At 37.0% G+C, this 21,762-nt stretch overlaps 1 protein-coding gene across 2 annotated transcripts in view; it reads left to right on the top strand.

Annotated features, from left to right (window-relative positions):
* The window catches only part of LOC127634684 (vasoactive intestinal polypeptide receptor 2-like), a 49,804-nt gene extending 30,900 nt beyond the window's left edge, over window positions 1–18,904 (top strand). Inside the window, exons 1-10 of one of the 2 annotated variants that reach the window (XM_052114329.1) lie at window positions 4,537–4,982; window positions 5,610–5,707; window positions 6,357–6,492; window positions 7,082–7,229; window positions 12,155–12,215; window positions 12,429–12,498; window positions 14,138–14,229; window positions 15,081–15,216; window positions 15,339–15,380; window positions 16,098–18,904. In XM_052114329.1, the coding sequence (XP_051970289.1) occupies window positions 4,548–4,982; window positions 5,610–5,707; window positions 6,357–6,492; window positions 7,082–7,229; window positions 12,155–12,215; window positions 12,429–12,498; window positions 14,138–14,229; window positions 15,081–15,216; window positions 15,339–15,380; window positions 16,098–16,271 (1,392 nt within the window). In that variant the 5' untranslated portion in view covers window positions 4,537–4,547 and the 3' untranslated portion in view covers window positions 16,272–18,904. Of the gene's footprint in view, window positions 1–4,536; window positions 4,983–5,609; window positions 5,708–6,356; window positions 6,493–7,081; window positions 7,230–12,154; window positions 12,216–12,428; window positions 12,499–14,137; window positions 14,230–15,080; window positions 15,217–15,338; window positions 15,381–16,097 lie in introns of those variants that run through there. The other variant, XM_052114331.1, reaches the window with a different exon arrangement.
* Window positions 18,905–21,762: the final 2,858 nt, after the last annotated feature.

The raw sequence follows: 21,762 nt of genomic DNA, 5'->3' as shown, positions 1-21,762 counted from the left end.
TACTGTGGACTAATTGCAAAACAAAATTCTTATTTTTTCTTAACACCCCCCAAATAAAAAAAAGACGAATTATTTATACTAAATATTAATTCATACTAAATATAAATATTTTGGCTACTCGGGGCCTACGGCTGTATTAATGAGCGCATAAAAAATACCTTTGTAGTTGATGTTTATTTAACTTTTTGATACTTTTGAAAATCTTTCGAACTGTGGTGTGAAAAACATTTGACTATATACATGTAGTCACATTCCTGAGAATGAGAGCTTTCATTTGATATATGCTTGTGCTTTATGACCAATTAAGTGCTATGTGAAAGACATTTCTACCACTTTACCTCTAGGTGGCACCTTTTTCTGCATGGATGTTTTAAGCCCTTGTTCTGTTATTTTATGTAACATAAATGCAAAATGTATGAAATTCTATGAGCATTTTAGATTCTAAGCTTTCAAGTCATATGCCTGACTTATCTCTCCAGGGACTTGAATGTTTTAGGCGTAAACTTATTTCACGATATAGCACCCCCAGAGTTTACCATTTTAAATCAACTTTCTGTCTTCACTTAGTTCATTTTAAATGGTTCTGCGATGAGACAAATTATAATTATTTTTATTATTATCATTTGTATTTATTTTTTATTTTCTCCCCAATTTGGAATGCCTAATTCCCAGTGCACTCTAAGTCCTTGTAGTGGCGTAGTGACTCGCCTCAATCCGGGTGGAAGAGGACGAATTTCAGTTGCCTCCGTGTCTGAGACCGTCAATCCACGCATCTTATCTTATCTTGTTGAGCGTATTACCGTGGAGACATAGCGAGTGTGGAGGCTTCACGCTGTTCTCTGCGTCATCCAAACACAACTCACCAGGCACCCCACCAAGAGCGAACCATATCATAGCGATCACGAGGAGCTTACCTCATGTGTCTCTACCCTCCCTAGCAACCTAGCAACCGGACCAGTTTGGTTGCTTAGGAAACCTGGCTGGAGTCACTCAGCACACCCTGATTCGAACTCGCTACTCCAGGGGTGATAGTGAGCATCTTTACTTGCTGAGCTACCCATGCCCCCTGAGAAATTATTTTTAAAAGTACAATTATTAAATATCTTGTGAATTTTTACATAGAAAAAACTATTTGAAAACAGCACAGATGGGCACAAACATGCGTTTGTTGTGTACAGCCCCTTATGAAGTCATAAAAATGTTTAGATGGAGAAGAGCCTGTCACATCGCAGGACTTTCCAAAATGATTACATGTGAACTACTCATATAAAAAATTATTTCATTTCAAAAGAGGAAGGAGAATCCTGTTTTTCATTATGTCCCGCTTTTAATTTTAATTGTACTTGTATCTTGTTCGTAATGTTTTAAACGACTGTCCATCACCATTGGAACATTTTGCCATCAGAATAGTTGTAGATGCACTTTTCACCTCATCCAAAGTTCAACACACTACCCATCATAGGATAGTTGTCAGCCGTGTAGTTTGGGATGCTGCCCAGTTGCCTCTTTGTTGCTGGTTTGAGCGATGAATGGACAATTCGTTATTTTTCATTCTTAAACTTTGCTGGGGGAAATTAAATATTAGAACAATTTCCTGAAGGCTACTGTACTGTACTGTAGCAGAGGGCACATTCCTATCAGTTCTCTCTTTGAAATTAACAGAGATGACTAAAAGTCATCTTCCTGAGGGGTTAGTTCGACCTTGAGTCAAACCTGAAACCTGATTTCTAGACCACATCCTGCTTCGCTTCAAAGAAGTCCTGCCCCGGGCCACTTCAGAGAAATTAGAGCAAGAACATTGATGAATTTAATTGGACATTGATCTTCTAACCTTGATTTATCGATCCATTTTAAAAGGACAAATGATCTTTCTTTTAGAGTTCACCATATAAAGAGCATGTGTGCCTTTCACACAAAATGTAGTACATTAAGGAGAAGGTTGTATTTTAATTAAATCATTTACTACCTCTTCAGAGGGGACACTTCATTTTGTTCTCCAACTTAATGGGCTTCTAATAGCTTCTGGCTCTGTTTTGTTGCAGACTAAATTTTGTCCATTTAGTGTGACATATATATATCTTGAAAAACACAAAACAAAAACTTTTGCTATTTACGTTATTTTCATCACATTATTAGCATGGATGCCAAAGTTAGAAATGAGTGGCTGAAGTTGATTTTTTACAAAATCCTTAATAATTTCAGTCGGATATTAACAGTTTGAGAGGCATATTTCAGTTTGGATTGTTTTGAATCTGTCGCTGTGTGTTTGTGCTTTGCAAAGAGTCATTTATTGAAGAATGGAGCTGTCTCAACAGCAAACTCACAGCTCGCAAGTGAGTGCAGAAATGCGCTTTTCCAGGATTCATGTGCAAAGAGCACATTTACATAGGAGCCTTAAAGGTACAGCAGCAAAAACAGGCCAATTCGGAGAAGGTCAGAGAGAGGTCCGAAGATTTTTCTAAAAACTAAATTATGACATTTTTCATGCAAAATAGTACTAACTAATATACATAAACCTCAGGGAGAAAAATGTATTAATAAAAACATTGATGCTATGACCCCTTTAAACTTGCAGATACACACTTTTATTATTATAGTTTAAAGTTTGAAACATTGTCTAATTGGTGCTCATCTTTTCCAGGGCCTTGCATTGCATGTTCAAGTCCAAGTGCCATTTTAGTGTCAGTTTTTATCTGACGTTCTACAGAACTTTCCCATGGGCATCCCATAAAACACATACCACATCCAATAATAAAAAAGTATCTGTCATAGAAGGAAGCGATCAATCATCTCATCCAAAACCGGCATAGTGACTGGTTTTCATCTCCTCGTTTTAATTGCTTCAGTCCAGTTAACCTGCGAGTCTTTCATTGTTTTATGGATGACATATTACAGGCTTAGTTGGAAATATACACATCTTAAAGGGATAGTTCACCCAAAAATGTGTAATTCTATCATCATTTACTCACCCTCATTCTTTTCCAAGCCAAAAGGATATGTTAGGCCAACATGAATGTGATGACAGAATAATATTTTTGGGTGAACTGTCCCTTTAAAGACAGCACTGTGCAGCAGGACTTTAACAAGATTGTTTTTATATACATTATTTTACACTAGAAAATCATGTTATTGCTTCTTAGGGATTTATATATACATACAGATATACACAACGCATTAATTAAACACAAAGCGTTAAATACACACATAACATTCTTAGAGAACTAAATAAATCGAAAGAGTAGTAAAATAAGCATCTCACTCTAAGTTTATGAGTTTTTCATGGGCTCTTTTGGCTTTATCTTTAAAATACAACGTGAAGAATGTTCCAGCTCCTCGTGATGTTCTTGAGTGGGTGCTGTGGGCTCTGTGGATCTGGTGTGCCGGGTAGTATGTCAAGCTAAAAGAATGCTGTTTATGGGGGATGAGTCTGAATCTGAGCTTCATCATACTTTTCTAACACCAAGCAGGCTGTCTGGCAAACTGCATTTCCATAGTTATTAGTCACCTCGCGATCCGATGAGCTCATGTAAAATTTTTCTCACAATTACAACATGCCAGAGAGCTTAAACTCATTGTTAGTTCAACGTATTTGATGATTAGTTAAATGTATCTCAAGTTTAATGTTGTCAGATTTGGACTGTACATTCTGTACTCTTTGGGTAAATACAGAAACAGCGCTACTAACACTTTGAAAAAAAATAGTGTTTGACCTATATGGATTTCTAAATGATCAATGTATCAATATACAGATACTGTGCTGATCTTTATAGAGCAGGATGACAGATGGACAATATTTACATTTATGCATTTGGCAGATGCATTCAAAGTTGTTCATTGTATCATTAATTGTAATCACTATGTGTCTTTCCTGATATTATATACAAATACACTCAATGAGCACTTTATTAGGAAGACCTGTACAGCTACTTATTCATGCTATTATCTATTCAGCCAATACTGTGGCAGCAGTGAAATGCTTCAAATCATGCAGATACAGGTCAGGACCTTCAATTCATGTTCACATCAACCATCAGAAATGTAATCTCAGTGATTTGGACTGTAGCATGATTGTTGGTGCCAGATGGGCTGCTATGAGTATTTCTGTAACTGCTGATCTCCTGGGAGTTTCACACACAACAGTCTCTAGAAGTTTCTCAGAATAGTGCCAAAAACAAAAGGCATCCAGTGAGCGGCAATTCTGTGGATGGAAATGCCTTGTTGATGAGTGAGGTCAACAGAGAATGGCCAGACTGATTCAAGCTGACAGAAAGGCTTCGGCAACTCTGATAACCACTCTGCACAACTGTAGTGAGCAGAATAGCATCTCAGAATGCACAACACGTTGAAACTTGATGTGAATGGTCTTTGACAGCATAAGACCATGTCGGGTTCCCCTTCTGTCAGACAAGAACAGGAAGCTGAGGCTGCTGCGGGCCTACAATCTGTGTGTCATGGCTCTGGTGAGTTTGTTGGTTTGTTTTGTACGTTTTGTCATTTTGTCTTCCTCATGTCTCGCAGTGGCGGCGACATGCATGATCAGTGTTTCCATGGGCGCTGTGTGTGCATGTTTATGTTTAAGTTCATTTATGTCATTAAAGTTTACACTGACTGCCGGTTCCCGCCTCCTCCTTGTCCATCCTTTACCAGTTATTTTGGTGCCGAAACCCAGGAAGGAGGAGGGATGTGTTATCGGAGAGCCCTCGACAGGCCACCAGGAGGCGGAGGATCTGCTGATGTCTGCCGGGAGGCGGAGCAGTCGGCTGCCGTCCACCAGGAGGCGATGTCTAGTGTCATTGCCCGGCGTCGCGGAAGACCGCTGCCCAGCTGGCCGAGGACCAGGCGACAGTGTGGCCTGGCCACACCCTCCTCCTCGCCACTCTCCTCTGCCACCCGATTCAGGCCAGGGAAACCTCCGGCATGACATACACCTCTCCCTTCCTGGAGGGAAGTTGTTGCCCTTCCGGCCATCCTTCCGCCGGCAGGTCTTTACCACCTTGATTTAATTTATGTAATTAAAGTTATGTTGACTGTTCTGCCGGTTCCCGCCTCCTCCTTGCCAGTCCTTTACCCATTACAGGTAGCATTTTTGTCAGCTTGAATCAGTCTGGACATTCTCCGTTGACCTCTCGCATCAACAAGGCATTTCAGTCCACAGAACTGCCGCTCACTGGATGTTTTTTGTTTTTGGCACCATTCTGAGTAAAATCTAGAGAGTGTTGTGTGTAAAAACCTCAGGAGATCAGCATACAGAAATACTCAAACCAGACCATCTGTCACCAACAATCATGCCACAGTTGAAATCACTATGATCGCATTTTCCCCCATTCTGATGGTTGATGTGAACATTAACTGAAGGTCTTGACTGTATATACTGTATATATTTGCTATCTTATTATATGCACCATGGTACTTACAGGGCACTAAAATAATACCATGGTACATGTCTAAACATCCATGGTTGGTACTCTTTGGTCCTTTTTTGTTAGCGGAGTTGTAAAGAAACAAAGTATGGATTATATCTTTTAGAGAAAATAGTTGTATTATATGCAGGAAGTCTTGTCTTATATATAGAAGTGTTTCTCATATAAGCTGTTCTTCTCTCTGTCCAGCTTGTCTTCTACATGGTGGTAAAGACCCTTTACACACTCGGACACAGCCTCTCGCTCATCGCACTTATCACTGGCAGCACCATCCTCCTCCTCTTCAGGTTTGAATCAGATCTTTAAAGAAATAGTTCACCCAAAAATTTTAATATTTGTCATTATTTACTCACCCTTGTGTTGTTCCAAATCCATAAGACTTTCTTTCTTCTGTGGAACACAAGAGAAATCTTTGAAGAGTGCTGATGCTGCCCCTTTCTTTATACACTGAAAGTGAATGGTGACTGAGGCTATCATTCTGCCTAACATCTAATTTTGTGTTTCACATTAGAAGGTCAGACGGGTTTGGAACAACATATGGGTGAGTAAATGATGACTGAATTTGTTTTTATGGTGAACTGTTCCTCTTAAATAGATCCACTTCATATTTGTGTCTGCTTTATATTACGTTGTACTTTGTGTGGATGAACAATCCTGTTTTATATTAATTGTGATCATTAAGGAGTTGAATTTGGCAGGCTTCTGAAAGTCTATAATTTAAACTTTTTGACACAGAGGATAAACATTATACTTGGCGTCCTGTTTTATCCTGATAGTGTTTACCTAGCTGGAACAAAGATATTAATTTAAGAAGTTGCCTGGAAATGTGATGAAGGAGAGTTGCTTAACACATCTTTGCTATTTTATCACATATTCTATAACTACTATCACATACTGAATTATCTTGTGCTGTCCCATGTTGTTCTGTTCTAACAGAAAACTCCACTGCACAAGGAACTACATCCATCTGAACCTGTTCTTCTCATTTATACTGAGGGCTATTGCTGTGCTGGTCAAAGATGCCATTTTATTTCCCCATGAGAATGTAGAATGTACAAAGCAGGTGTCACTGGTAAGTAAAAGCTGACATGACCCCAAGAACATGCAGGATGTTATTAATGACTATATGTTGCGATGCTGCTTTCCTCTTTTTTTTCCCTCCTGTTTTGCACTGTGGATCTTGTACTGTTGAGATAAATGAAAATTCTAAATTAATTTAAAGGTAAATTGATTGTTTGACAAACAGTAATTCCACAACTCCCACCTCAAACTCTCACCTTTGGTAGCGCCATTAATTGATATGTTGACCACTCAAAAAACAAAGCAATGTTTGAAAGCACCAGAGAGTCAGTGTTTACAATTTTCAGCAAATCAACCTACGAATGTCTCTACGCATTACACTGGGACTGGAGAAATTACTCTAACATCGAAAAAATTACACACTTCTCCTTCAAGGGGCTGAACTGAGCTAAGCCACTTTCTTAAAGCATGCATAGTGTCATCTAAACACATTGTATGCTTAATCCATTTCATAAAGTGATTATTTTTACCTAACCTGAAACCCAAACATAGCCATTTGCTTGTCACAACAGAACTGCAGTCCAAGGTGTTTCAGAGATATGCAGTAAATGGACATAGTACTTCTTTAATCCTATGTTTAGATTGGTTGCAAGGCCAGCCTGATCGTCTTCAATTACTTCATCATGGCAAACTTCTACTGGTTGTTGGTGGAAGGGCTGTACCTTCACACCTTGCTGATGGTCTTCTCTGAGAATAGACACTTCATCATTTATCTTCTCATTGGTTGGGGTAAGCATTCATTTGAGACCTCTAGTTAAAACCGGTATGGGCTGAGCCCTCTCACACTGTCCTCAGATGAATTTTGAACCTGCCTGCAACCATAATTTTCAGCTGTTTCCTGTTTTTCATTTGCTTTTGTTATTTATTTTCTCTCTCTCAATGTCTTCTACCCCATGAAATGAATCAGTGCAGTTTTTTTTTTTATCCTTTAATGATATATTTCATATTGAAACAAAAAGTTTGAGTGGGACATTCACTGTAAAATGTGCTAACATGCCATTGTTACCTTAACCCACTATTGCACGCTTTATGTAATCATTGTTTAAATGTTTAAATGTTTGATTCACTTTTCTAGCATAATATGGAGCTTATGAACATTACAAAGAATAATAATAGTAATAATTTAACGTATGTTTCTTGTGGGCAACTTTGGAAAGAAACAAATCAAAGGATTTATTTACATTTTTGAAGTGAAAATGAATGACTATACTTTTGTGGATGTCAGACTAATAACTGAATAATAAGATGAGCAATGCTGTTAAACAAAATATTTGTGTAATAGACCCCATCTGCTACAGTATATGAATAGAATTCTCTCATAGGTAACATTTTCTCTAAATTTAAATGAAATATTAAGTCCTGTAAATACATAAAAAGTTCTAAACAATCTACAAAATAAAATAATATATAAAAAGTGGCTGCATTTGACATCACTGCACAGAGGAGCTATATCCATTACATTGTTGCACAATGTTACTTCTAGGTAACAAATATTTAAGCAATTCTTCATAACATACAGATAATAAATATAAATGTTTAAAATAGTTTTCACTAACAAATTTGAATTATGTTTTTGATGGGTAAAAAAAAAACTGAAAATGTTGTTTTAAGGGCAGATCACAATGACAGAAAAAGATAATAAAAATGACAACCAGGATGTCTGTTGACCAAAAGGCATTTTGCTGTTTAATTAAAAGTCATCCCTTCATTATTAACCATTTTATTACCATCTTATATGCATCATGTGTTTTTGATTCCTCTTTTGTAAGCCGCTTTGGATAAAAGTGTCTGCCAAATTAATATGTAAATGTAGCTTTAAGCTCGTAAAGTGAAGACAATGGGGCCAAGACCAAGAGGAACACAGTGCAATGTATTTACTTGAACCCAGAATATTCCTTTAAGGTATAGATCAATACAAGTGTAGCTCAATTGACACCATTTGTGGCATAATGCTGATTACCACAAATTATTTCGACTCATCCCTTTTCTTTAAAAATAGAAAATAGAATCTTATACTTTTATATAAGCACTAACATTAATTCCTCTGTTAAATCTCTGTATTATTTGAGCTGTAAAGTTGTTTAAATTGTAATTTTTGTAGTAGTTTTAGGGTTTGTTGACATTACATCGTCATGGCAACAAAGCTGTAAAATCGGCTATGACTTTACACAGAATCAGTTAGTAAGCGATCACACTGAAATCATGATACATGTATATTGTTTATGTCTTGTGGCTATACTTTTTGAAACAGTGAATATTTTAATGTTTACAAATTGTCTCCCATTCACTTCAATTTTAATGGCCTCACTACTTTTTTATTTTAAGAAAAGTAGGGACAAGTCAAAATAATTTTTTTGTGATAATCAATATTATGCCAAAAATGCTGTTTATTCAGCTTAACTAGTTTTGAACCCAGGATATTCCTTTAATAATTACTTTTGTTGGTGAACCCTATTGTAGTTATGTTGAATTAGTCATGTGAAATAATAAATGTTATCATGAATAAAACTAATTAAATTATATGTTAGCACAAGTAAAATTATTGACTAAATATTTTTTTTAAATAGCCAATAGGCTTTAGTTACATCACAGCCATGAGCCATGATTTGGGCCATTCTCTTTTTAGAGAGCATTTGATTGGACAAAAATCGGTGTAGTGCAACATGAGTCATCAATATTTTCGGTGTGTTTTCTCTGAAGAAAAATATTTTAAATGTGTATATCAGCTAAAGTGAAATTTGTCAACATTTAGGAGTACACTAGCATACAGATAGCTTCGAAGCAAACACATTTTGTGACTTAATATAGGGTCTGTAAGACTTTTCAGAATGACATTCATGTCTTTTTCACATATGCAAGCATTTGTGAAATGTAGTATTTTAGAAAACTACAAAGGTATTAGTAAAGTATCCAAATGCAGTGGCTATCCACCACCCACTGCATTTGATGCTTTAGCTTTCATCCTGTTAGACATGAACACATGCATGCATCAATAATAATTTCAGCACACACACTTCTTTCGGTGTAGCACTGACTGCCTCTCTCTTAATTCATTCAAACACTTCTGAAACATCTCACTCGCCATTTACGGGGAAAACAACATGTAGGGAAGAATGTGGCATGCCATCATGCCTTGCTCTGTTTGTAGTACATTATGTATTAGAATGTCTTTGTAGTTTGTTGTCTCCCCAGAGTCTTGAGTTTCCAGGGAAGGGGAAGCTCATTCATTCTTAAAGGACAGAAGGGGGCATGGCTTGCTAGACTCATCTTATCAACACCTCATTTAGCTTCTTTTTCATCATGACAGTAATGACAAACACAGACCCTTTAATCTCTTTCTGTTTACCAGCATTTCCTCTCATGCTCTGATTTTGTCTAGAGAGAGTGTCCTACCTCCTCAGAGGAAACAAACGAATTAATCTTCCAGCAGGTGTCCTGGAAGAAATGCTGTTGACATTACATACATTTCAACAATTAACCCACAGTTTATCACTGTGGATTAAAATAAAAAAGATCTATCTATCTATCTATCTATCTGTCTGTCTGTCTGTCTGTCTGTCTGTCTGTCTGTCTGTCTTACGTCCGTCACCATGAGTCTTTATCTTGCTACAGCCTGATCTCACAGTGAAATCAGAAAGAGTAGACCGACTTTTCTTTCGGCAAAATTGGTATACGTCGAACGAAATTTCTAAACACTGCCCCCCGGTTACCAACGCGGCACGTGGGCACGTGTGAGCTCCATTTATGTCCAGAAGAGGTCGCCAAAAGCTAATAGTGAAGCAAGTTGTTTTCAGCTTTACAGGATGTATACAATAAAGAGAAAAGCATATATTTATAGATTTTATCCCCAAACCCAAAGCTTACCTTAACCATCAGTGGAGTAAAAAAGTAATGTTAGAATGAAACATGCTCATCATTAATTATTGAAATGTGGTTACTGCCTTCTTTGAACCCTAGTCTCCAGGGCTGGACTGGTTATCTGGCATACCGGGCATTTTCCCGGTGGTCCGAGTCTCTTTGGGGCTGTTCAGGGGCGGAGTTGCCATCGGGAGAACCGAGTGGGCCGATGGGTCAGCCGAAAAACATGCCGAATGGACCAAGATATGATAAAATGCCCCCCCCTCCATGCTCAACAATTTTCGGGCCAGTTGCCATGTGAAATCACGGGCCAATTTCTCTTCCCAGTCCAGCCCTGCTAGTCTCCAATGTAGATGGTGCAATGCCCTACCAATCGCACAAGGTGGAAAGGTAAACACATTGAAACCACTGCAAACATGCCTGACAAGAACCATCATGCCGACTTCATGTGTGATCTTGTACGGCTAATTTCATAACTGTTACTTTATTTATCCTAAATACACTCAAATAACATTTCACATGTTCACTAGTTCATATAGTCTTGGAATGCATTAGGGTAAACAGATTTTGAGTGCTGCCCATGATGGAGGGACTCAAGAACGAGACTGGGTTTGAGCTCATAGATCCACTTGGATAAACTGACTAGAGAAAGGAAAAGGAAAGGCAATTTTCTAAATATTGGTATAGGCATTATGAAATATTAAGGTGGAGATGGAGAGGTGGTAGGATTCCGGATGAATCATCACCAGAGTGGAGGAAGCAGCTGATTAATGAAGAGATTACTTTGCCTTTTATTAAAATTTGTTTCATTTAATATTTAGTCTACTCAAGTTGGAAAACATTTATTCATATAAATGATGCAATCCGAGGAGCTTTTGAACTGCAGTGAAACACTTTCTTATGATTTGTTTCATTAACACGAGCACATTCACACTGTTGTGAGTGAAAAAGTGGACATGACATCACCGAGGAACTGTCGATTGGGAGCTTAATATAATAGTAACAAAAAACAGTTAGAAACGCTTTGACAGATGAAACATAAATCCAATAAATACACCATTACATACCTTGTCAATGTTTTTTAGGGTATTTTAAAAGAAATACTAACCAATGTAGCCTTTAACATCATATATAATGCTACAGATAATATATTTTCTGCCTTATTCTATGAACAGAATCCACATACGATCAGAAAAGGATGTAGCCATGGACACTCTATGGGGTTTTGGAGTTTGGTGCAGCAAAAAGAGTTAACCTTGTGTAAATTGTCATCTGAACATTTAGCTTTAAGCTAAGCTAAAATGCTATTTCTTGCCATTATATAATGAATTAAGCAAATTCCTGTTAGAGCATAACTTTTTTCTCTATTAAGACCTTTTATATTAGGGCAAAGATGTACTGCACAATCTGTTTTCCTATAAAAATATCTAAAATCCTAAAAACTAGATAAACTTACTTGAGTAGCAAAACTGCATAAGATATTTTTTTCAGTGAAAGTATTTTTACAATGAAGTGTATTTTCTTAATTTTTTACTTGTTTACAGTCAAAACAAGTGAAAAAATCTGCTAGTGCAGATGAAGCAATCCAAAGTATATAGAATACTTATCTGACCTTAAGTAATTTAATGAAATACGTTACGAATACAGTTTTACAGCATGTATTCTGTAATCAGTAGTGGACTACTTTTTAAACGTAACCCTCCCAACCCTGTATATATGTATATATATCGATCATGTATAAGGAAATGTCTCCACTGAATCTCCTGACATCTGATCATTCAGTCTTCTTCCCTTAGGATTCCCCACCGTATTTGTGATTCCATGGATCATTTGTAGGATTTACCTGGAGGACACAGGGTAAGTAGTTTCGCACAGCATAATCAGACTAACTAAAATTACAGGCAGTAGCGGTTCTAGCTTGTTTGGCGCCCTGGGCAAAACCTGCTTCAACATGCCCCCAAAGCTGTTGACCAGGGGGTGGTGGTGATTCTTGTGCCATCCCCCGCAAGATGTCACCCTGGGTGACTGCCCATGTTGCCCATGTAACTCTTTGATGTCTCCTTGTAATAGATGCTGGGAGAGAAATGAGGTCCCAATTCCCTGGCGGGTGATCAAGTGGCCAATTATGGCATCTATCATTGTGAGTATAACCATGTAAACAATTAGAGCAACTTTTTACTATATACATTATGTCTGGTGGGGGGAATTGTGCTAGCCAAGCAGATGAGGGGATGTGCTGAGTCTCATAGATACAGTAGTTTCCATGTCCTGGATGAGACGTGAGCGCAGGCTTGTCAAGAAGAGCGAGCAAACACGCTGTCACAGCGCTTCTGTCAGCACATGTGGGAAAGGAGTTGTACTGGCTCTCTCTCCTGAATCCGATGTGCCATTTCCACTTTATAAAGCTTCACCTGCGAGAAAGCAAATGCCTGTGGACAGCTTGATGGCTGTGTTTGACAGCTTTGCCTGAATGCATCCTGATCAAAATGTTGTCTTTCATGTGCTTTCATGAGCATTGGAATGCCAATATAATATGGAATGTAATCAAGCGTTTTCATGCTGGAAAACATTGTTGCTTTGGTAATCAATGTGTTTGGAAAACCCTATTACAGAGCACACTGAAAACATTTTCCTCAGAAAACCTAAAAATAATTTGCTTAATATGGTAAAACCTACATTAACTGGTTTTATTCGCCAAAAATATAATTTAAAATATAAATTATGTTGATTAAATCGATCTAACTACTTTACGTTACAACAATTAAAGTAATTTTATAGATTAGATAAAGTAGAATTAGATCATTAGGGGCCGTTCACACCAAACATGTATTTCCATCCCACCTGCGCTATCTAAAAACCTTTATGTGGTATAATTTAAAGTCAAAGATTATTTAACATTACTGATAAAACCTAAATACAGTGGGTTGCACAAATGGAAATCATTTTTAAAGGTCAGATCAGGTCAAAATAAATAAAAAAGAAATAGTTCACCCAAAAATGAAAATTCTCTCATCATTTACTCACCAATGCCATCCCAGATGTGTATGACTTTCTTCTGCTGAACACATACAATGATTTTTATTAGAATATTATTGGTCTGTAGGTCTTTACAATGCAAGTGAATGGTAACCAGCACTTTCAAGCTCCAAAAGGACATAAAGGGAGCATAAAAGTAATCCATATGACTCCAGTGGTTAAATCCATGTCTTTAAAAGTGAAATGATAAGTGTGAGAAACAGATAAATATTTAGGACATTTTTTACTATCAATCCTCCTCTTTCACAGTCACATTCTTCTTCTTCTGTTTTTGGTGATTTGTATTCTTCATGCATATCACCACCTACTGGGCTGGGAGGAGAATTTATGGTACAAAAGGATGATAATATCGCTCCTGAAGATATGGATTTAATCACTGGATTCTTATGGATTACTTTTATGCTGAGTTTATGTGGATTTTGGAGCTTAAACATTTTGGTACCTATTCTGTAGGACCTACAGATCTGAAACATTCTGCAACTGCATATTTTCACATATTACAGCGTGTGCACAAATCCTGTAATTTGGTACAAATCTTACAAAATATTCAGAGAATTTCTTATTGTCAGATATCCTGTGAAATGATTCTACTAAAATGTTACAAATGCTTTTCAAACTGTCTGGATAATGTCATCATATAAAAGGAATTATATAAAAGTACAGGATAGAATACATTTATATAAACTATTGCTATATTTTTCCCTTTCTTTTTCCACCTAATACTTTATGTCTGTGTTCTTTAGTTAAACTTCATTCTGTTCATCAGTATCATTCGAATCCTGGTGCAGAAACTGAGGTGTCCTGACGTTGGTGGAAATGATCAATCTCAGTACAGGTATTGCATAATAAAAAATAAGCAATATCAAATGAGCAAGACTGCTGTTGAAGATATTGATGTTCACTATTGATATTCAGAATACTGCAGCACGATTGTGTACATATACACGGTTGTGAGTGTGACATTGCTTGTATACAGTTCTTTAAACAAGTTAAAAGGATAGTTCAGCCAAAAATTACAATTCTGTCATTTACTTAACCCCATGTGGTTCCAAACCTTTATGACTTAAAGCACAAAAGTTGATGTTTTGCAGATTGTTAGCCTTAGTCAACATTTACTTTTATTGTATATTTTTCCATACAATTAAAGTGAATGGTGACTGAGGCTAAAACTATGCCTAACATCTCCTTTTGTGTTCCACAGAAGAGAGGATGACATTAGGATTTTAAACGTGATGTCAGCATTCATGGTTCCTCTTACAGTATATGTCACCCAGGTCATAGATCTCAGAAAACTGGATTGAAATGGATGACTGCAAAGTCTTCTATTGTCTATATGCTAAATGTGTTTGTATTGCAAGGGTGGTGAAATATTTATGCACCGATTTGTAGCAATCTTGAGTTTTCATTCTTCTGAGTGCCATGTCGCTAATACATGAGAGGCTGTGCTGTGTTTGATGGCTTTCCCAGATGTGCTGTTTGCTTTGTGCTCCTTTGTTTTCAGCTAAAGTTAAGATCGCAGTTTGAAGCGCTCTAAGGTGTGCTTGGAAATACACTTTGTCCACTTTGACAAAAATGGCCATGCTATCACAACTGTAGGGATTTCTCTATTTCTCAATCATTCTGACCAAATCCTGTAACATCTCTCTCTCTCTCTCTCTCTCTCTCTCTCTCTCTCTCTATTTGCAGGAGATTGGCCAAGTCAACACTTCTGTTGATCCCTCTCTTAGGAGTACACTATGTTGTTTTCGCTTACATCATAGACGAAAATGAAGAAATGGAAAACTACAAAATATTCTTTAACCTAGCCTTGGGATCTTTTCAGGTGATAATTATGAGTGTTCAAGAATCACTTGTTATTATACGTACAGTACATACTTACACTTATATGTTGCATTTGTGCGATTGTTTTATGACACTAATATCTTAATCTCTGTGCTCACACAGGGCTTCGTAGTTGCAATTCTATACTGTTTTTTGAATACTGAGGTCAGTCTTTAATCCTACCGATGGCACATTTCACAGTTGTACAGATGACAACTACCTTTACTAAAACTTCAAATGCAAACCATTCAAATGACTGTATGACACATTGGGTCTTCTTAGTAAAAGTCAACATTAAACTGCATTTACAACACATTTTACTACTTAAATATGATGTATTCCAGTGAAACAGGATATTCCACCAGAAAAAAAAGAAAAACATTATCAACAGAGGATTTCGTTTGGATTGTGAAATGTTGATTGGAAAGTGAAAAGTTAGATGACATGTGATTGAAGGAGAGGGGTTGAAAAAATAAGATGGCTTGGTGACATCAGCCAAAAACAAAGTCATTTTAGAGGCAGAACAAGTAAAAAATTTAAATAAAATAAAAAGTGGTAAAATGCAATTGTTACCTTAAGATTCTATTTATAATTGATCTGACCCATAAAATGTATTTTGTTGGTGTAATCTAATGCAGTTTGGTTGATATAGTTATTTAGGATAATATTTTTTACAAAAAAAAAAAAGTTAATTTAGACGTTACAACATGAAGAACATTTAAGTTACCTGACAATTTTTTAGTGTGTGTATTAAGTAAATTGGGTAAATTTAGATGTAATGTTGACTTTAAATTGCATACCTTATACCACTACTTCCCATGTGTGTGGCTATGCTAATGCTAAAGACTATACTGACAGGTTTTCTGTTTGACTCCTACGCAGGTCCAGAGTGAACTCAAGAGAAAGTGGCGGAGTTTGCGCCTGAAACGATACATCGGCCGAGACTGCCGTCTGCATAGTTCATCCATATCCAGGAACGGCACAGACAACATGGCCCAACTCCACAGGAACTCCAGAGCCCAGTCTTTCCAGCAGACTGAGACCACCGTGGTGTGACACACTCCAAGATCTCCTCTCAGAAATAGGGTCTGTACACATGCAGAGATGAATCATGTGATTTGTTCAGTCCCTCTCAAAAGATAATTCAGTATTTTTTTCTTTATGTTGAAGAGGACAAGGCTTTCTGCCATTGGAGCGTGACATTGACATGCGGCACAAATAAGACTTCAGCAATCTCTATAATGGGGCATGACACACTGTACTGTATCTCAGTGAAAGTCATTTTTGAATGCTCTCTTTTGATAACAAATTTTATATTAGCCAACAAAATTCACTGGAGCAGTTATATTTGATGGTTTAAGAAACTCCAATTCATTTTAAATTAAATGCAAGTCATAGCTTTTTGTGAACACTTTCATAGCATTAGGCTCTGATTATATAATAGTGTTATGTAAATACTTCTTAAAGCCTATGGCGATGTTCTTAGATGGTCACTCATAGCGCAGTGCTTTCACCACAGTATCATCGCATGAAAACACAGCCAGCATGTTTCCAGTGCTTTGAATATCCCAGCGTTAATGGCAGAAACACCAAGAACACATTTTGTGTCTTGGATGAATGGAAGAAGTAGGTCACCTCTATGGCAAACTCAAATGTGATATTTTTATAAAGAGGACTGTATTGCCAAAGGTGTCCATATTATCTTGGTGTAAGAGAAAGACTTCGATTTCAAGAGAAAAAATATGTATCAGATATACTTTTTCATGAAAGTGGAAAATGTGACCACTAACCTATACTAAACCCAGTCCTGATAAGAAAAAGTCAAAATTTCTTGGCACTGATTTTGAACTCTACAGCATTACATAATGCCTTTTTTTCAGTTATAAGTCCCCTTTGTCAGTTTTATCTCATTATACCTTCAGGTTGCTTGAAGAAAAGCCACAGTATGAAACATTGTGAACATTAAGAACTGAAATAATAATTTCCAGGATATGCATTTTATAGCATGTGAATGTAACATATCTTTGTTGTTATTATGAATAGATTTAATAGAGAGCCTTATGAATGAAATTCGATTTATTGACAAGATGGACACAAATATGTGGGATAATATTTCGTAAACCCACAAAAAAGATGTGTCCCGATGATAAACCAAACCACATCTTCATTGTTATTGCTTTGCAAACTCAAGTTTTTCATATCCCATGTTCATTAGAAATGTCAATGGGAGATGTTGTCCATGTCTCTGTATATATTTTCTTTTGTGTTACTCTGTCTGAATTGTTGGAGGTTTGCACTGCTGCCTGTGCTATATTCATTCAACTGAAAAACAGCTAATTAATCCAGAAGACCATTGGATGCAGATGTAGGTCAAATTAACTGACAAAACAGAGAAAGTGAGTTTCTGTATGAGCTGTTTTCTGTTGTATTGTTGCGAGCAGCTTCTAGGATCTACGGTTCAAAGATTCCAAAGTTGGACGGAGAGGAAATTGGATCTCTTTTAGCCAGGCCTGAAGAGCAAAAGGTCCCTGGGACACCACGTGGAGAAGTGTGCTCATCTAAAGTGACACAGATGTCATGGGCAGGGGCATTCAGCATCATAATCGAACTGTCAAAGGGAGAAGAAAAGATTGAGCTTTAATTAGAACGGACAGAAAGGAATTAAATGTGTTCTCCAATTTAAATGTTGAAGGAGTCAGAGTCATTGTGCAATGTGTTCTGCACATGCTTGTGACATGTAAGATGTATTTGAAGTCTGGCATGTGTCATGTGCAGATCCCATTCCCCCTCTTTTCCTCCACTTACCTGACTCTTGAACATTAAAAATGGAAGAAACCCAATTTAAATTCCAGTTTCATTGTGGAATATAATATGTCACGATTTATCTGAGGTCAACAGTTTGACAGATTGTAATGATGTAAAAATGTATGTAAAAAAGGCTGTAAAGTTGTGCATTTTGTTTTATTAATTAGATAATTATCATTTTTTTTCTGCTGCACTTTGCTGTTTTTACAAAACGCTTTCTTGTAAATGATCAAATATTGAGATATTTCATTAAATGTGGAAGTTGTTTTAACCTGTTTCAATTCAGTAATTTTTGCCCTGTTGCATAAAACAAAATTTTAATTGATTGGTCATGTTTTTTGTTAACACCATTCACATAATGTTGGTGCTGATTTAAAGAGTATTTTGTTTGTCAGTTTTCAGCGTATTCGTTCGAATCAACAGTTCATACCATTGTAATGTATTTAATCAATTAAATTATTCAATCATTATAATTAAAATCTATTTAATATGCAGAAATCTTTTGCAATTGCCATTGCTATTGTAGACAAGGGTGTTGATGGGTGTGTTGATTTTCTATGATACTGCTGTGTAATTTGAATGCTAAATGAGATGACAAATGAGGACCAGCAAAACAAGATAACACTTCTCACATCCTTATCAATAGATCAGCCTCTGCCAAAACAGATCGTATCAAACACAGATCTGTTTTGAATTATTTCCTGTTCTGTTGTTGTCTGCTGCCTTATCTGTTTTCTGTATCCTCAAAAGGGAGTGAAGATTTTCCTCAATAATGGAGCAAATAGTAATGCTTGTTTTCAGGCTGCTGGCCTCCACATGCACAGTAATCTCACAAGTACTAAACAAAGCTGCATGTGTTTCTTAATGCAATAAAGTTATTTTACTCTTCCTGAGAACATTTTCATTTACATGTGTTTGGTTTAATACATAATAAACAATTTAACTGGAGCAATAAACTGACATAATCCACTAATATGTGGATATATAATCATTGAGGGTTTCAAAGCATACAGTGTAACCGTTGCTTGGATAAGGATTAAGCCTTTGGGCAAGTTTTTATGGACATGATTGTGTCCAGTCTAGGGAATAATGGATGGCACTCTGCCATCACATGGATATTAAACTACTCTTGCCCCAATGCTCAGCAGCAGCACATTTGTAAACATTGTAATGTCCTAGAATAAAAAAACGACCTATTATTTCAGTGACATGAAAAAGTATGTGAACCCTTTGGAATCACCTGCATTTATTGTCTTAACATTTTGACAGATCTGGCATCCAATTCATTAAATAAAATAGGAGGTGTGGGTTAGAGCTACTTCGACTTATAAAAAGCACTCATTTTGAGTTTGTTATTCATGAGAAGATCTGCTGATGTGAACTGTTCATACAAAATCTTTGTTTAAACACTGACCCACTTACTTAAACACTTACTTAGTTTAATAATTTTAAATCATGACTTGAACTATACATAAGTAACATTGGCATTATATTCATGATGTTAGCCCGAGGGGAACTGGCCCCCACATTGAGTCTGGTTTCTCCCAAGGTTATTTTTCTCCATTAATCAACATCTTATGGAGTTTTGTGTTCCTTGCCACAGTTGCCTTCGGCTTGCTCACTTGGATTATAAATACAATTGTTATTGAATTACTTGTTTTTAAACACAATTCACAATCGTATTTTATCAAACTACACAAAGATGACTCTAAGACATTATAGAAATTTTACTTTGCATAAAGCTGGAAATGGTTACAAAGTTATCTCGAAGAGATGAACTGATGAAAACAAGTTAAAATATTTTTGGGAAGAACACAGCATTACGTATGCTGCAAAAAGTGCACCGCAACCTAACATGAAAACATCATCCCAACGGTGAAGTACAGTGCAGGGTGCATCATGATTTGGGGCTGCTTTGCTGCTTCTGGGCCTGGATCGAGGGAAAAATTCATTCCCAAGTTTTTCAAGATATCCTACAAGATAATGTCAGGGGGGCTGTTAGCCAGTGGAAGATCAGTAGAAGTTGGGTGATGCAGCAGGACAATGACCCTAAACATCGAAATAAGTCCACTAAAGAATAGCTTAAAAAAAAGAAAATCCAACTTTTGTAGTGGCCCAGTCAGAGCCTAGACCTTAATCCAATAAAGATGCTGTGGAATGACCTCAAGAGAGCCATTCACAACAAAAAACATCTTAAGAATATGGCTGAGCTGATACAGTTCTGTAAGGACGAATTATGTTTGTCTATACTTGTGACTTTGATGAAGATGGTGAGATGAGACCAAAGGGTTCACATACTTTTTCTTGCAACTGTAACCTTTACCAACTAGAACTAGGGCTGATTAAAGAAATAAAAAACAAGTTCTACCTTGATCTCCGAGCACTTAAAGATCCCCCCCCACATTTTTTACAGTCAACAATTACATTAATAAAACAGGTGAAACAAAAATCCCATAGACTTACATTGATGGAGGGACCCAAGCCATATGGGGACAGGATTATGAGACTTTGGGGGTGGGCTCTTTAAGTAGTAAGGTATTTTAAGTGAACACCCAGCAACTACCAAGAAATGCCCTAGTAAACACACAGCAACACCCTGGAAACCTCCCATAACACACTAGCATTGTGGAAGTGAGTACATGTGTAAGCACCACTCACATTTCAAAATAGTTTCATAACAACATGTAATATTTTGATGGCGAAATTGTAAGATCATACGATAAAGGTTCAACTAATAGAGACCAACCAAATTAGTACAAACTAAAAGTTGAACTAATGCATTCTTGTGTCGCAACTTAAATAAAATTAACAAAACAATAAATATTAGCATTAAATTAGCCTGCATTAGACAACCTCAGATGCAAGTTTCTGCTAATTACAACCTGCACCCCATCACCTCACCTAAAGAATGTCCAGATGCTTTTTTTTTTTTACAATAACCCATCATGATTCGTCCTGAATTTTCAGCGCTTTTAATCTCTGTTCCTCAGCTAAATCAGTTTAGATGATATGGGTATTAGCTATGGCAGGCAGAAATGACATGCATCCTCTCTGGTGATAGTAATTGAAATGTCATCCCGTGGATGTGGCAACCAAATGAGCGAATGAGTGATGAAGTGGAAACCTCACACTTTACTATTGGGAATTATGGATCTGCCTTTTTAAGCCCAGCTCTGTATGGAAATAGACATGTATTTAAATTGTACACTGTCCGTCCAAACCGCTGACTGGTATTCACAACTGGATGGCATGAGCTTCCGAAGCATAGAAATGGTCTGTTGGGAAGTCATGACCGGTTACTGACCCCTATTCACACATTCAACTTCTAGGGGGTCTTTGAAGACATGCTGTTCAATTGGCTCAGCTGTACTTAGAGTCAGGCCCCTGCTTGCCTCAATGTCACCACACAGCAAGAAAATCATCAGTCATGACGGTGGTGTACCATGAATTGTCCTCTTCACTTCTGGTCATCAGGCTGTCTTCAAAAATATCTCCTGCTGCAAGGAGAAGCCTCTAACTGAGAAACTGTTCTTTTTTTAGATTAGACACCCTGTTTGTCTGTTGATACCGATGTCCCAAAAAAGATCTAATCCATTACAACAAGTTGAAAGTTCCTGTAGCTCAGCTGGTAAAGCATGGCACTAGTGACACCAAGATCATGGGTTTAATACTCAGGGAACACAAAATGTAAAGATTAATATCTTGAATGCATGGTAAGAAAGATACAGTAGAGTCTCCTGAA

Source organism: Xyrauchen texanus, chromosome 41 (genome assembly GCF_025860055.1).
Source record: "Xyrauchen texanus isolate HMW12.3.18 chromosome 41, RBS_HiC_50CHRs, whole genome shotgun sequence".
Classification (NCBI taxonomy): Eukaryota; Metazoa; Chordata; class Actinopteri; order Cypriniformes; family Catostomidae; genus Xyrauchen; species Xyrauchen texanus.
The sequence above is the reverse complement of the archived record's forward strand: the minus strand, read 5'-3'. Positions and strand labels throughout refer to the sequence as shown.